Raw genomic sequence first — 17,247 nt, forward strand, 5'->3', positions numbered from 1 at the left:
GTGAAAACGCAATAGACTAATATTGACACTGCCATAAAGCGAAGGCATGAATGTCGTAAAAAACCAACATGGCGGCTGGAATGACAGGACGTGGTGAGAGAAATGCAGATATATTAGCCAATAGCTGACCGTTTCGTTGTATTTATAATAAACCTCGTCTACAGTTTGAGTAAAGTGATGTCTTCTCGTTTTCAGGTGTCTCTTTTATTAGGAGTATACCTTCGGTGTTACTCTCACGGTAAGTGCATCAATACGAGTGGCAGGTTAGCTGTACCGCTAACGCTCTCTGCAGAAGGACAAATCCAGCTCAGATTGACTTTTTATGTTACCCAGTCCTGCATCATTAGAGTGGGAATTCCGGGTATCAATTGAAGACAGTGTAGGAAGTTATCTTAATTTTACAGCCGCTATTTCTTCAAGTTTAGGTAACCAAGAAACTGAGCATAGTTAGTCTTGGGAGAAAAAGAAGGTTATTGGATTTCTTTAGGTTTGTAAAGACGTTTCATCTCTCATCCAAGATGTTGCTTCAGTTTATAAAAAAAAAAAAAAAGAAAAGAAATGATGTATAGTCCCGCTTATTTAATTTTCTAGGTGGGTTTATATCCTTTGAAGGTAGTCCTGAGGGTCGTTGATCTATTTTTGATCACCCATCATGAGACCATGACTATTATGTGAACACTGGCATCACTGAAAGAGTGACCTTCATGCTTTTGGTGCACATGTACAGTTGGGTCTTGTCCTGTTGTGAACCGACTGTTGGGTTTCTCCTGTGTGCAGATCTGAGCACTCCTTGCTGTACTGCATGCACTATGTGGCTTAGCTTGTGTGACAGTTGAGATAAACCAGTTTTTGTCTCAGAGAAAGTCACAAATATTTTCTACAAATAGGACATCCCAGTGCTCTTCAGAACCAGCAACACCCTTACTATTTACTCCCCAGTCAACTCTAGCGTGCAATATAATGCAGTTAATGTGGAACAGGGTCATTAAACTGAAATGTCTGATTTATAGGATATGGAAAACAAATCTTAATAACCTTTAAACCTTTAATTAGCGTATTGAATTTATATGTTCAAAAATGTAAGCTTAATGATTTGAAAAAAAATGTTTTTGTACATTTGCTTACAGACTGCATGTGCTGACTTATTATTAATAATAATAATAATAATAATAATAATAATAATAATAATAATAATGCAACAAATAAGGATCTTTTATTAGGATTCATTATGATGTATTATTTTCAGTCAGGTTTGTTGTAATTGTGATTGTATGATATTTGTGCCACAATTTATTTGCTTAACAGTTAAAATATTTGTTGGAAATTTGATGGATGTAAAATTATTAACAAGCTGAATATGGCAAACACACAGCAACACCATCGAGTTCAGCTAAAACCTTCATATGAAATTATGAAACAACAAAGAAGAATTCTGATGAATGAAGAGACTCTGTTCTTCTCACGAGCAATTCCTTATAGAACTGTAGGAAATTCTTACAGTGTAACACCAGTGACACAACTCCAGGGGTCCGTTACTTTCTCCTGATATTTTCTAATATTTTATATTTTATGTTGTTATGTTTATTGTATATTTGATAGTCATAGATAAATTATTGCATTTTTTTTTTGGAATTCCGTAGTGGTAACCCCCCCCCCCCCCCAACATGGTTCAGCTTCAGGGTTAAAGCAGCACCTCAGTTTCTTCTGTCCTGGCAGCAGCACATGGTAGCATCTCATCTCAAGTTTAGTGGACAGTCTTTTCGGGTCGCCGGGATCTGGTGAGATCCTATTGGCTCAGATCTGCAGCATTTGATGTATATGTCCCGTTGGGTGCACCTCCCTATCTTGGGAATGATTCTCTCTATTGAAGTTTTTCCTGGGTGGAAGTTTGAAGTTCTTTAATCATCTGAGTTGGTAGAGGCATTGATGGGCTTTCTTTACCAGTGGGGTGTCTAGGATGATGTGGGGTGGCTGTAGCTCAGGTGGCAGAGCAGGTCAGCCACTAATCAGAAGGTCGGTGGTTCGATCCCAGGCTGCATCCTGGCTGCATGCCAAATGTCCTTGGGCAAGATACTAACCCCGTGTTTGCCTACTGGTGGTGGTCAGAGGGCCCGGTGGCGCCTGTGTCCGGCAGCCTCGCCTCTGTCAGTGCGCCCCAGGGCAGCTGTGGCTACAATGTAGCTTGCTATCGCCAGTGTGTGAATGTGTGTGTGAATGGGTGAATGACTGAATGTAGTGTAAAGCGCTTTGGGGTCCTATGGACTAGAAAAGCGCTATACAAATGCAGGCCATTTACCATTTACCATGTAAACATCAAGGTATTTGAAGTTATCCAGTTATCCACCAGGGCTCCTTTAATGCTTAGAGGGTAGAAACTTTTCTGCTGTTTCATGTTAATGTCCACTGGGGCTGGGCCATATCATACCGTTCACGGTAATAATAATGTTGGGCAACGATAAGAAAATGAAATATTGCGATAGAATATGGGTAAAATGCGCATGCGCAGTGCCTTTGTTTTCATACACGCATGGCGGCGACAGAGAATGAAAAGGGCGAAAGTGGATCGTTGAATGAAACGGATGAACCAGTTTGTAAAAATGCTGCAGCTTCAGTGGTATGGAACTGGTTTAGCTTTCGTCCGTCAGACACACAACAAAGCACTATTTTTGGTAGAGCATGCTAGCGGGCCGTTGTCGTTACAGTGTTTTTTGGAAAATACGGCACACTTACAATCAATCCTTTGATTTTTCTGAAAATCAACAGTGCCCTGTATAATTCAGTGTGCCTTATGTATGAATTGTAGTTGTGTTTACTGACCTCGAAACTATTTTATGTACACGGTGCTTGAAAATCTGTCAAATATTTAGTACGACTTTGCTAAGCTACAAAGCTGAACCGCTTGATGGATTGTCGGAGCATTACGGCTATCGTAGTCAGGAGCCTGGCGGAGTGATACGTACTGTGCTTCAACATAATGTTACCGTATTGTGTGTGTATAACCTCTTTTTAAGTTTTGTGCATATTATACATGGTTATGCTGAGGATATGTCGGCCAGTTTCCACTGGAAACGCCTTTTGGTTAAACTGTCAGCAAGGAATTTGCATTTGCACTGTTAAATTTTTATAGAACTTTGATGCACATAAAAAAAAAGCTGCTAGTTTAAGTAAAAATACATTGATGGGTTTGTTTTTTGGGGGTTTTTTGCACTAATAAAGTTGTTGAGTTGTAAAGTATTTTCAGATGTATATCGTGATAAATATTTTTGGTTATATCACCCTGCTCTAATGTCCACTATCATCTCATTGGTCTTACCGGCATTAATCTTGAGATTGTTCTCCTTACAGCAGTCAACAGGTGGTTAATCTCATCCTGGCAGTCAGATTTGTCATTCTTTGACATCAGATCTGCGCATATTTTAGAGGGTCCAGAGTGGCAGCCAGGGAAGAAGTGATGGAAGTTATGATCAGTTTCTCAGCACCTTTCATGACCACAGACATCAGTGCTATGGGGCAAAAGTCATTTAAGCAGCTGGGCTGGGGTTTCTTAGGAACAGGGACTATTATTGTCTTTCTGAAGCATGTCGGAATAATGCACTTAGACGGGGAGAGGTTAAAAAATTACTGTGAAGGCTAATGAACTGCAGGCTATTTTATAAAAAAAAAAAAAAAATCCATTCTTAAGCCTCCCATAATTGTCTGACTGGGATTTGATCTGAGTGAAGTTGAGTGCAGTTACCAAAGGGAAGGAAGGGGGGGAGAAAAGTAAATAGCATACATAAGTTTAATAAAAGAAAACCCCAAAGCACCAAAGACAGGATCCATCTCTTACCGGCTCAATAGTGGAAACAATATTAACAACACCAGAAAGTCTTTATTACAAAGCATCACTTTCCAGTTCCTCCAGGGGAGTAAGTGATAAGTGGAGTGTTCCTTCCCCCTCTCCTATCCTCCTCATCTCTCTTCCTGGGGAGAATGATGTCAGGACTACCCTGCTTGGCCTGCTGCCACAATGACTTGACTTTAAATAAGTGGAAAATAACAGATGGACAGATGTGGTGTACACCTGCCTCACACTACTGGACTGAACCCACCTCAGAAACATTTTCTCCACGTTCCCAGGTTACAGATTCTAGGTGGCTCCCAGCAGATCTCATGTCTCCACACCAGCGCATCCCTGGAATCCAAAACCTGGGAGAGGAGGAACCTAAAAGTGTATCCACCTCAGCTGCCTGATGAGCCTCGCAGACCAGCAGTGAGTCTTTCTGCCAGTGTGTGATGCAGAGTGAAAAGATGTCCTGAACAGGAGCTGATAGAAGTCTTTTCTTCCCACAGGAGATTCACCACAGTAGGAGGCAGATTAAGTACAGCAAAGACAAAATGTGGTATTTGGCCAAAATGGTAAGACATACTATATATTCAAATCATTCAACAGCTCCATCCTGATCTGTAGTGTACAGCCATAAGTAATGACGTGAACTTAGAGTTAGCATCATATTTTGAAGTTGTCATCTGATCAGAAATGCTCAAGGAGCTATTTCAGCTTCTTTATTTAAAACACTGTAATTTTGAAAAATCACTTTTCTTGTGTCATGATCATCATATATTCAGTTTGTTCTTCATACTTCACATTAGTCCAAGACAATTGGATTCTTTTAAATATGTTCTATCTCAAAACGCTAGACTGTGTATGTGCACACATTCCACTGTGTTTGTGGCACATGTTCTCATAGACTTGCTCTGGTTTGTAGGCTTAAGCTCAATGCCAGAGTTAAAAAGCAGTCCAGCATCTTGCCGTCCTAACAGCTGTTCAGAAACTTTGATTTGATTATTTAGTCCAGCCTCTTTTTAATTTTTTTTTTCCCAGATCAGAGGGATGAGCATCGATGAGGCCATTGCACAGCTGGAGTTTAATGACAAGAAAGGAGCAAAAATAATGAAAGAGGTTTGGAGCTGCATGTTCACCCTTTTAACTGGTTGTTACCGTGTGTTTGTGTGCACACAATCTCAGAGTGAAGATTAATCAAATTCCTGTTGGATTAAAGCGTTCCTGGTTTCACTGCTTATGCTACAGATGTTTGAGCTGTGTTCACACACCATTCTAACATCATCCTTTATGAGCTTGAAGTTTATGAATAAATGTTTGCCTGTGTGTTTCAGGTCCTTCTTGAAGCTCAGGAGATGGCAGTGAAGAATCACAATGTAGAGTACAAATCCAACCTGTTTGTAGGTGAGTGTGAACATCTGCACATTAGTACCAGAGCAGAGCCTCTAGGTAGATGGTCTGCTGTGTAAATGCAGTGTGCTAACCTCTATGAGGCTCTTGTGTCTTAACATAAAGTTGTCAAGAATAAAAACATGCACTAAATATGCATGCTTTTAAGTTAAAGATGCAATATTGTTTAAATATTTTATTATTATTTTTGGGACATTTTTCAAAGATTTTTTTTTTTTTTTTCTGAAACTACTTGAAAATGTCAAATCAATTCACACACTCTCACCAAAGGCAAGAAGATGCCTTTAAAAGTGAGCAAATGACCTTTAGTAATGGAAAGCAGGTAGCTTGTTGCCTTGTTTAAGATGAGATGCTGTGCAGAGTAATTCATGTGGAGTTGCAAACATTATTACAGAGAAGCCTGAAGTCCACCGGCACAGCCTTCATTACTTTGGCCTGTTTTCGTCGCGGGGCACTCTTCCAAATTAAAACTTATCCCTTCTCTTTCTCTTCCTCCAAATCTTTTGCCCTCTTTCAACTTCACTCTGTTCCCATCCTTTCTTTGCTCCTGCAGCCGAGTCGTATTCTGGCAAAGGGAAGTACCTGAAACGGATCCGTTACCACGGCAGGGGTATGTTTGGCATAATGGACAAAGTTTATTGCCACTACTTCGTCAAGCTGGTGGAGGGCGCACCACCCAAAATTGAGAAGAAGACTAGCTTTGACCAGGCCAAAGAGTACGTCCAGTCCCTGAAGAACCGAACCATCATCCACAGTCTGTAGAGCAGACATCTGACACCATTTCAATCTCACTGTAACCATTTTTATGTGTATGTATCATTTTTTTCTGTAAATAAATACATGAGAATTTCTGAGCCTTATTTTTACAACAATATTTTTTATGAAAAATACAATTAGCGTGCAGAAATAAGAAAAGACTTAAATTATTTATTTTTTATTATGTTTCATAATCTGCCTAAAGTAATCAAGTGTATTATCAGGAAAAACAAGCTTTTATTTTGTAGAAAGAAAGGGCTGAATTTATACAAGTGTGTATTATATAACTGAAGGGGAGTACATTTCAGTTCCTGCCATTACACATTAAGAATTCCCACTTCTTCAACATCTGCTTATAAAGTCAAAGAGTTCAGTGAAATGTGGGCTGATACAGTCAGAAGTTTCAATATAACATCAAACATATTGATGATATATTCCAGTAGGGTTTAAATTACTAAAATACCTGATTTAAAAAAAAAAAAAATGACAAAGGATGAACTGAAGCTCTGCCATCACGTAATGTCGCATACTGCTGTTTCTGATGTCATTTAAAAAAAAGAAAAAATAAAATAAAATACCTGATTAACCCCAAATATTTTATGTAAATAAAAGTATTTTTGTGTCTCGTTCTTATGACAAATAGGCATCCCAAATAATATATTTTAATGTATATTCTGTATTAAAATGCTAATTCAAATCAACATCAGTTTGAGGGCTAGTACCAACTCCAGTGCTCGTATTGGTTTCGGCTGTAACTGCTGAGCTGAACACGCATTTCAAACTAAGTTTGTGCGTTTTTGATTGACCTTCTTTTCGTCCACACCTGCAACCTCATAATAAATAAAAACTCTGTTTTAGAATTAAAGGTTTGCTGCTGGGAGACATACAAATGCAGTTTTGCAGGATGCCACAATAACATTTAAAAACAAAATATCAGAAGCTTGTCAGCGATGCACATATGATCATTTCTATAGAATTATTTTCTATTATTTTATAGAAATTGCCTTTCAGTGTGGGGTTTGCATGTTGTCTCTGGTCCTGAGTGGGTTCTCTTTGAGAAGTTTGGTTTCCTCCCACAGTCCAAAGACATGCATGTTACATTAACTGCTGACTCTAAATTTAAGTGTAAATGGGTGTGTGTGTGTGTGTGTGTGTGTGTGTGTGTGTGTGTGTACACCCTGGGCTGGTCACCTGATCAGAGCATACTTAGCTCTCACCAACCCCACAACCCTGAACAGGATAAATTAAATATTCTAATTATTACTTTATAATGAAGCAGTTAGCTCTACATCAAATATATTGCTTTAGATTTCACAGTGTTTGTTGGGGGCAGTGTTGTGCCACAGCATCTGTTAGAAATAATCTGTTGGTGCTGTAGCCATCTAGAGCTGAAAACCAGCTGTGCAGCCAATTTAAAAGTTGCACATTCCTGGAAGTTTGTGAGCAGATGTAAGAAAAAAAAAAGAGGATTTTTTACTTTTAACAGCTTTGCACACACCACAGCAACGTCTGACATGAACACTGCAATTTGCCTCTGATGTAGCAGTGACACTCCCTCAGCTGTGCCTTTCATCCCACTGCTGCCACAAAATGGCTGCATGTGTGGAAAAAGCATCCTACAGCACCTCAAGAAAATCTCATAGTTCCTGCAGTGCATGCCCAGGTAAGCATGTTTGGGTGACAGCAGTTGCTACGGCTCCTCCCCTGAAGCAAATCTGCCAGCATTGCTGGTTTTCATCCCTTCACTTCGATGCCAGCTCTGTGAGAGTCTGACTCGCAGACACTATCAGAGCTGCAGGAATCCATAAGCTGAAAGTGAGTTGCTTGGCTGGGAAGCCTCGTCTGAAGAATGGAGGAAAAATATTCAGTGTTTACAATGAGATTTCACAGGTAGCAACAAGTGTCTTTATAAAGCTCGGCCTCGTTGTTAACTGTTCAACCTCAATTTGCTACTTGAATCCACTCCTCCGCTGCCTTTGCTTTCTTATCTAAAGCTCCCAAGGAATGCAATTATGTTTGCTTAATGCAGTGTCTTTCATGTGTTCATCTATTTATTGCTTGCCTTTTTCTTTTGGATTTCTCAGACACGCTCGTCATTAATGTCTGTTATTCTCCAAAATAAATTGAATTGAATGCGTTGGAAATGACGCTCAGGAGGAGACAAAGTGTTTCCTCATTGGGAATTTGTACTTTCGAAAGGTCGCAGTGTTTTGTCGAAGCCCAGAGCCTTGGTCTCTGCTGTTCCTAATTGGCTTTTATGTTCCTGTCCGTGATGTGAGTTTGTGTATTTGCCTGTCACCGTCCCTCCAAAGCCCACATCAGGTCTGAGCAGTTCTGAGTACATTTTCAAATAAAATGCCATTTGCTAGCCCCAATTTGAGCAGACAAGTGCCCTCAATCTCAGGTTGGAGGCTGTCTTGGTCCCACAGCACACATACACAAAAGCACTGACTTCAGCAAACAGCAACAGGCTTTATCTCCTTTTTTTTCTCTTCATTCTCTCTCAGCTGAGGTTACAACCTGAATGTTCTTTTTTTACAGTGTACACACACACACACACACACACACACACACACACACACACACACACACACACACACACACACACACAGAGAGACAAGAAATACATCTTTGGATTTTATTTACAGTTTAGAACAAGTAGGCATCTAGTTTAAGTCTATCAATATAGTCATACTGAGTTTTTGTGATGGAAACCAACATTCATCTTTGATTTTTTACAATATCAGACAATATTCATTTTTGACACTAATCAATGACATTATCCATCCATCAATAAACCTTACTGCTGATGCATCTTATGACAGGTTACAGGAGCCTATTCCAGGTGGTGGCAAACACCCAGACAGCATCAATGCATCTAAACATGTTATAATCAAATTTGCATTTCTTAGATAAGCTGATAAATACATTGTTTACCATTTACTGCCCCGCAAAGACCTTTCAGCACCTCCCAGTATCAGCAGCTCTCATTTTAGCTCTCAGGAATTCACCTGTCCATTTGCAAGTAGGAGGCCAGCGAGGTGTTCTACAGCCCAGGTCAGCAGTACATAAAAGAGGCTAAGCTGTTTCATTTGAGGAGGAGACGTGAGGGCTTTAATGACCCAGAAGGATGATGCAGAGCGTGGAGAGCAGATCACAGTCTCTGGAGAAGCTGGTCCTCTGAGCAGTGCATGAATGTAAAGAGTCAAAACAGAAGTACCATCTAAGCAAGGAGTTGTTTTAATGATTATGTTTTAAATACACTGAAGAAAGTTCGGTGAATTGAATTTATCCACACAGTCAGTTAATTAAGCAGCGATCATTAGAGTCGCTTCAGGAGTACAAAATATTTGATAAGATTTCGCCTGGTGACCCGAAGAAGATCCTCTGGTTCTTCTGAGCTTTCTCAGTGTCCTGGTGCGGTAGTGCCTTGGCCAGATCTACATGCAGTAGCTGTTGGGTGTCAGGACTCTGGAGATTTGTTGAATTCCCACAATTCCTCTGTTTGCTTAGTCAAACAGACACAAACAGTAGAACATAAATCCCTCATTAGAGGTAACAGGTAACAACCGGTGACTTTCATTTGCATGACAAACAAGTGGATTTAGCAATATCATCACTTATAATTATTATATGAGTGGGAATGCTTGTCTGTTTCTGTGTGTTGACCTTGCAGCAGACTGGTGACCTGTCTGGGGTCCCTGTGAACCAGAACTGAATCAGCTGATCCTGTTTCTGTTACTGTTAAACATTCTGGAAATGGATGCTGGGGACGATACTTCTTCCACTATGTCAAAGTCATAGTATATAAATGTAGATCTGTTTAAAAAAAACATATAAAAAGCTACATCTTTGCAGGGGTGGAGCTAAAAGTGCAGCTGGGGTGGCACCGCACCCCTCTCATGTACCTCACAGTGGTTTGGTCCACTGACTGTGTTTGCACCAATGGTTTGCACAGGCAGTGGACTTCTTTCAGGATTTGTGAGGCACTGCTATTTGCTTCTACCACTCAGTAAAACAAAACACATTTAACCAGGCCATTTTTTATCTGCTCCATTACCTCACTGTTAAATCTTGAGCTTCAATGTCCCCCCCCCCCCCCCATATTGTTGGGGTGGATTTTAAAACACATGAGCCACACGTACAGTCTTACATTCATTCCAACATACACACTTCCATACATACATTAGATTTAGACTATGGGTAAATAAACCAACAGACAAAGACTTTTAATCCCACGCTGGGGAAATGCGCATGTTGCTGCGAGGGTCATCAAAAAATACAAATAAAAAGTAAAAAATAAATGAAATAAAAAATTCATCTTACTGATGTCAATGTGCAAGTAGGATTGAGATTAAGGAAATGCTAAGATACAAAAATGAGCTTTTTTATTGAACCAGGAAGTTTGCCTTAGTTTGTCTTTCTTTTTGGGTTTTTTTCCCCCCATTCCTGATAGAGTTTTCAGATTCCCCACGAGCATGACAGAATTTCTTCCCCTAGCTCCCAGAAATAAACTTCTAATCAGTATTTATGATCGTGAAGACTAACGTGTGGAAAGGTGGTGGTGCAGGATTACGCAGCATACCAGGCTCATCAGTAACAGCAGTGAGTGGACTCTGCTTGGTTTGGTGATTTAAATAATGTTTGAACTAAACTGCATGTGAATCAGTTCAGGCTAGTCTCCAATAACCACAACAGCACGCAGGGTAAGTCAATGCAAAAGTTATGCACGGTTTCCAGAATCCTAATACCTTTTGTCCAAAGTGACTGATATGATGAAATATTTATGAGGGTTTTTTTGTGCGCTGTGGTTTTCACACGTCACATAAATAAATGATCAAAAATGAGGAACTATGATTCCATACAGCAACACCTCTCCCGTCACCCCTCCACAGGGATGCCATGTTGGAGTTCGGTGGTTACATGGGGTGAATTATGTATCATATCTTTCCAAGCATGAACTCATCCTGCAACAAGACAAGCAAACGTGCTGCCAGCACTGGGAATTAAGTTGAGGAGAGATTTAAGTTGTCTGGAGTTCATTATTCATGACGGGTGAAATTGTGCATTGAAAACACTTCTGTACACAGGCGTATGCGCTACACAACCCAGACCACCTCACACACACACACACACACACACACACACACACACACACACACCTTGATGAAAGAATGAGATGCCATGATGCTTTCTTTCATTTGTTTTTAATGTCTGTTGTCGGTCAGTGTGCTGGGCGGCTCAGCAGAGGCTCGGATTGAGAAACAAATAGAAATCAGAAGCCAGTTGTGTGGGGAGTGCCTGAGGGTGTTATTCATTTCCTTTTAACTTTTCCATTTTATGTTTTTTTCCCAGCCTCTCTGCGGTGGCAGTGTGCAGAGAACGACAGCCGCAAAATAGTGTTAGCTCCCAAATGAAATCTTCGGCATAAAAGCGGCAGAGCAGGCTGCCTGCTGGCCGGCGCTGGATGCTTTGCCCTTGAGAAACAAATCCAGACATGGAACACTTTGTTAGCTCTCTGGACAGCCTCCAATGAAATGACGTTCACCTCTTTTCCCCTAGAAGAAGAAGACAAAAACAGCAACAACATCCTTACCTTATAGTCTTTATCTTTGTGATTCTGTGACAGGGACGCATCTGTTCTTAGAGTAAAGAGAGGAAGCAGAAAGTGAAGTACTTAAGTCCTCATCTGTTCTGTTGTTACAGCTTATTTGTTTTTGGAATGAATAGGAAGCTACCAACACAGTCTCCTCACTCTTCAACATGAATGGTAAATAACATGAGGGATACTCTACTTACAATCTTATGATCTTTTGAACATTAAATATTCCCAGCAGGTTAGCAGCGGGCTGAAAAACTGCACCGTGAGTGTGGTCACCTTGAATCCTTGTCAGCTAGAGCGCACTCTGGTGTTTTCCACCGTTGAAAAAGTATACTGCCATCATTTTTTTCTAATTGTAGTTTTTTTTATGTTCCTGTAGACTTTTTTACTCTAAAAACACATGAAATACAATAAATCTGCATCCACAAAAATAATATTGGTGATGCCTCTGAGTTTGTCATTTCACAGCCATGTGGAAGATAAACGGTGAACAGATTTACTTAATAAGTACCACAGACTGTATGTAAATGATGGCAGTGAGAGACATCACAACCACATGGCAGGTGTGAAATAGTGAAAGGCTAGCATGCACAATCAAAGGCTAGCGACTTGTCAGTTGCACAGTAGAGCATATCCTGGTTTTATACATTTAAAATGTACCATGATTTACGAAATGAATATGTGTTATGTTCAATGTTACTTGAGACTAGCGAATAAGCTCATAATGTCAGCAGGAAAATTGCTAATTGCAATTAACACATTGCAGGGAAGGCATTTTAGTATACGTACAATCAGCTGTCCTGTTGCTGGTTATACAGATATCTGCGTCTTGTCCTACTGACCCTTGGAGAGAATACAAGTTTAGCGCACTTATGCATCTGTGGTTGCAATGTCATACAGGCTAAACTGTATAAAACCATATCACACACCAACAGCAATCATGGTCTAAAGCAGCGGTAGGCAATCTCAGTCCACGAGGGCCGGTGTCCCTGCAGGTTTTAGATCTCACCTTGGGTCAACACACCTGAATCACATGATTAGTTTGTTACCAGGCCTCTGGAGAACTTCAGGACATGTTGAGGAGCTAATTTAGCCATTTAAATCAGCTGTGTTGGTTCGAGGACACATCTAAAACCTGCAGGGACACCGGCCCTCGTGGACTGAGATTGGCCACCCCTGGGCTAAAGGCTCCATAACTAAAATAACCAGCATAACATTTCTCACCTTACACATTTATATTCAGTCTTTGCACTTGTCAGGGAAAATGTGCCTCACTTGAGTTCACAGTACTAAATAAAGTGATTTTGTGCTGATGAATTATGAGGTCATTGCAATACTTCAATACTTGTTGCTTTTGAGAAATGAAATATTAACAGTTTGGCAGTATAGTGAACTATATAGAATAGTTTAGTATATAATGCAGATGTGGGAGTACAGTGTGTTCCTGAGTCAGGGACAGTCAAAAACTTCATTCCCGTTCTATTCTATATCACTATTTCCTCCTTTATTCTCCCATTGAGCCAGCATGTGTATTTGGATTATTATGAGTCTGATCCCAGTTTAAATCATATTATATCTGCCTTCAGCATAAGCACTCTGGCTATTCAAAGGTATTTGTTTTTACACATGATGCAAAGGAACAGCAAATGAGAGCTATATTGCAGTCCTCTCTTTTCTTTAAGTGTTTTAGAAGTGATCACATCGATTTCTAACTTTGTCCACAGTGTCAGTGATCTACTGTTTGAATATCATTAAACACCTAGTCGGCCCAACATAAGTAACCCCTCTGCTAGCCGGCCCTTTAAAATAACCCTACAATGATTCATTATGGTGATAAAAGGTATGGCCCACTTTTTATTTTCATTATAAAATCTAGTCACCCCCCCTCATGCTTAAAGTGCTCAAGCATTGGATGTTTAAATTACTATATGATTTAAAACATGAGATAACTTTAACATTATCAATAATTTCCATAATCCACAATGATCAGTAAATACTTGATGTGTTTCCTCGAGTATTTTCCTTGCACTGGGTGTCACTGTTGCATCATGACTGACTTCACCTGCATATTGCAACTCAAGGCCTGAGAGTCACGCTTCACATGGGGCAGAGGACAGCTTCCCTCCGTGTGTTTTCAGGCTTCTTCGAGCGATCGCATCCCACATGACACACCCACCGAGCGACACACAGAAACCAATCTGACAGAATCCTACTGGGTGTACGCACCGCATGTCTTTCAATTCATCAAGATGAATTTCAATATTTCAATTTGTCACCCGTGCTGCAGCTCTCAGCACAAAGTGGTATAATACAGAGACGATGAGCATCAGGCAGAGACAGAGAACATACTATTAAAGACTGTTACAGTAAAATTGACTTGAGGTAATTCAAATAGTGTGCATGTGCATTGGAAGATTTCATTACAGCTCCACAATACTTAATCAAATGTCCACACAGATGCTCTACAGTTCATTGTTTTCTCCTTTACTGAACAGAAACTCGCATGTATTTCCACATGCAAGAACTTGGCATGCACGCACAGTGTTGTTGATTCATTTAATGCACGACAGTCAGTTTTTGTATCTTTTTCTATTGTACTTGTGAAACGTGTTAATTATCTGTCAAATGTTGGTGCAAAAATGTGATGAGAAGTCGTTCTGCTGGGGGTTTTTTTTGTAACATTTGACTTTCTCTACAGGAGAACAGTCAAAGTGTGCATCTGCTGTGTTTTCTGTCTTTCTGTGCTTTGATAGCTGATGGAAGGGAATGAAAACAAGTCATTTGCAGGAGGTCCCTGGGTGACAACAGGAATGCAGTGGTTTGATTATTTACAGACCCCCAGAACATGACAGTATTTATTTGAAATCTTGGTGATAGAGCTTTTGGAAACATGTCTCAGAAACTATAATTAATGCTTGTGGAAAATAATAACGCTATAAACGCGTGGTGGTGAGTCATAATGTGTTTACTTTTTCTTCCAATCTACCCTTGTCTAAGAAGGTATTTCCACAGCAACAGGCAATTCATCAACACTGTCACAAACAGAAGGAGAAATTTGCATGTCTGCTACTGGTTCTCATTTTTCCTCTTATTGGATAGATCCTGGTCTGGGAATACTGCAGATTCTTTACCCTCTTGAGGAGACTTCATGATATGTGGGAGTTTTCCCATCTACATGATGTGTTTTGTGTATTGGAATATTCATATGCAGTGTCCAATGGAAGATGCTTTCAGAGTATGGGGTATTTGGCATTGAGCCTTTTGTTAAATGCTATTCAGACCATGTACTATTCAGACTGTGCTCAGAGCATCTGGTAATAAGTCAGACTTGTTTTTGAACTTCACCAAAGCTGCACTTTGTCACCAGTTCTGCTCATAATTTTTATGAGGACAGAATTTGGAGACACAGCCAAAGATCAGAGGATGGTGCAAGGAAGTAGTCTGCACATTTCTGGCTTGATTGAGTGATATCCTCCAACTCATACCTCAATAGTGTGCAGCACAAGCTGAAGCGGCAGGAATCAGAATTAGCACCTTTAAGTCTGAGGCCATGGTTCTCAGCTGAAAAAGGGTGGAGTGCCCACTCTGGGCTATGGATGAGTTGCTGTCCCTCCAAAGTGTAGAAGGTGAAATATCTGTGGGTCTTGGGAACAAGAGTAACAAGAGTAATTCAGGAATTTGAAAGATGAACTGGTGCAGTAATGTGGACGCTGTGCTGATCTGCTCTGGCAAAGAGAAAGCTGAGCACCAAGGCAGAACTGTGGATTTACAAGCCCACCTACGTTCTTATTCTCTCACCTAAGCTTTAAACTGTTCCTAGTGAACAAAGAATTAAGACAGCAGATACAAGCAGTGCATCTTTGTTTCTTGTTCTTTGCTTCTTTTGAAATCACCTGCCACTTAACCCCCCAGAAGAAATAAAATTAAAATAAAGAAAAACATTACTGTGTTTAGGTCATGGTTCCCATGTTTACATTTTCTCTAACTTGCTCATTTTTATTTTGACATCTGTATTATGGTTCTGCATTCTGTGTTCTTGATATTTGTCTTTGTGTTATTTCTTAGGGTTTACATGTCTTGTCCCCCCCCTTATCTTATACAAGTTCCCTCTGGTGTAATTTAATGCTGCTCTGTGCTCCTGCTCTGAAGTTCTTTAGGTTTAGTCTGTGCTTTTGGTTTTCAGATGGCCTGGTGTAATGGTTCTGTTCCTGTTATCTGTGCCTTTAGTTGCATGGATGTTTTATTTTTCTCTTTTGTATTCCTCTTCTGTCCTCCAACCTTGTCTCTGTGTTTGTTTATCTTTTGTCTCTGTGTCAAGTGCATATGTCCTCATCCTGGTCTCAGTGTTAGTAATTTGCTGTTTTATTTTGATAGTCTCTTGTGCTTTGTATTAAATTCTGCTTCCTCTGTCTCATTATCTGCGATTGGTTTCAACTGTCCTCCCACCTGTTGCCTGTTCGCTCGTTGTCTTGTGTGTGTGTGTGTGTGTGTGTGTGTGTGTGTGTGTGTATTGTTGCATTCTCCCTCATGGCTGTGTCCATCCTCATAGTATGTTTTCCTAAAAGACTCTCAGTTGTTTGATTATTTGCTCTTAACCTTCTTTTCTTTGTATTTTGTAAGAGCTCAGCAATAAAGCTACTTTTAATTTTTGTTTCTCATCTTTCTAGTTTTGCATTTTGGGGCCACACAGCCAACCCTAACAATGTACACTCTTCAGTAGTGCTAGCTGGATGCTTGACCTTGACCACAACCTACTGAGGTGCTGCACTGAAAACCTCCTTAGTATGGTTTTGTTTTTTAGCAGATTGTATTTTGCATAGAAAGTGCAAGTTTGCCTGCAAGCATTCACCTGCTTCTATACAACCTACAAACTAATAACTGAACTGTGGCAGTTTGCTATTTATCAAAGTAATCACAAGGAGATTTTTTTGCAGCAGCCTGTTTGGTGGATTGATTTCACCCAGCGACACTTGTCGACCAGTTGGAGAATACACAGTTTGACTTTGCACCTGGTGGTTGCCTCAGGGCTCACTGGCCAGTCTCTAGACCCACGTGACTAAAGATTCAGTTAACAAGACAATACTGTTGTCTAATTAAGACAGCAGATACAAGCAGTGAGATTCAGCTTCATCCAAAGTGGTAATTTGTGGTTATTGTGAAAGATACGCTGAGCAGCTCGGGTATTTGGGAGGAGCTCAGAGCAAAGCGGCTGCTCCTCCACGCTGAAAGAAGCCAGTTGAAGTGGTTCGGGCATTAGGATGCCTCATGGAACCTGCCTAAGTATGACGCCTCAGGAAGATAAAATTCAGAAGAGACCCCAGGGCAGACACAGGACACGCTGGAGAGATTATGACTCTCAGCTGACTTGGGAACACCTCTGTATCTCCCAGCAGAGCTGAAGGAAATGGCAGATGGAGCCAGAGACCCAGCCCTGACATTAGGCCTGATAAGAAGATGGGTGTATGGATCGTTCAGCAGATGTACATGGTGGATCAAGCATATCATCATATGACCTTAAACACACCTCAATAACATTTTTAAAAGCAGAAATTTAAAGACATAACCTGCAGTCAAATAGTTCATAAAGAAGCCAGTTTAAATGGGATTGACTTGCCAACTCGTACAGTTTCATTAAATCAGCAGTCAAATCATCAGG

The 17,247-nt window shown here is 40.4% G+C and overlaps 1 protein-coding gene and 1 long non-coding RNA gene across 3 annotated transcripts; one reads left to right on the top strand and one right to left on the bottom strand.

Moving 5' to 3' along the window:
- Positions 1-43: 43 nt before the first annotated feature.
- On the top strand, positions 44-6,093 carry mrpl22 (mitochondrial ribosomal protein L22). The gene is made up of 7 exons (XM_026181576.1): positions 44-93; positions 196-238; positions 4,120-4,252; positions 4,333-4,398; positions 4,865-4,942; positions 5,158-5,227; positions 5,787-6,093. Exons 1-7 carry the CDS (start codon positions 69-71, stop codon positions 5,993-5,995), a joined length of 624 nt encoding a protein of 207 aa, XP_026037361.1. The 5' UTR covers positions 44-68; the 3' UTR covers positions 5,996-6,093.
- A 5,087-nt stretch (positions 6,094-11,180) lies between these two features.
- On the bottom strand, positions 11,181-12,587 carry LOC113030815 (uncharacterized). Of its 2 annotated transcripts, XR_003273657.1 has the most exons (5): positions 12,521-12,587; positions 12,381-12,434; positions 11,789-11,981; positions 11,586-11,626; positions 11,181-11,466 (listed from the first exon to the last, which is right to left on the bottom strand). It is a non-coding gene; the product is annotated as an uncharacterized LOC113030815 (long non-coding RNA). The 2 variants fall into 2 exon arrangements; XR_003273658.1 differs by lacking the exon at positions 11,586-11,626 and having other exon boundaries at positions 11,181-11,547.
- Positions 12,588-17,247: the final 4,660 nt, after the last annotated feature.

Source organism: Astatotilapia calliptera, chromosome 10, assembly GCF_900246225.1.
Source record: "Astatotilapia calliptera chromosome 10, fAstCal1.2, whole genome shotgun sequence".
NCBI classification, from domain to species: domain Eukaryota; kingdom Metazoa; phylum Chordata; class Actinopteri; order Cichliformes; family Cichlidae; genus Astatotilapia; species Astatotilapia calliptera.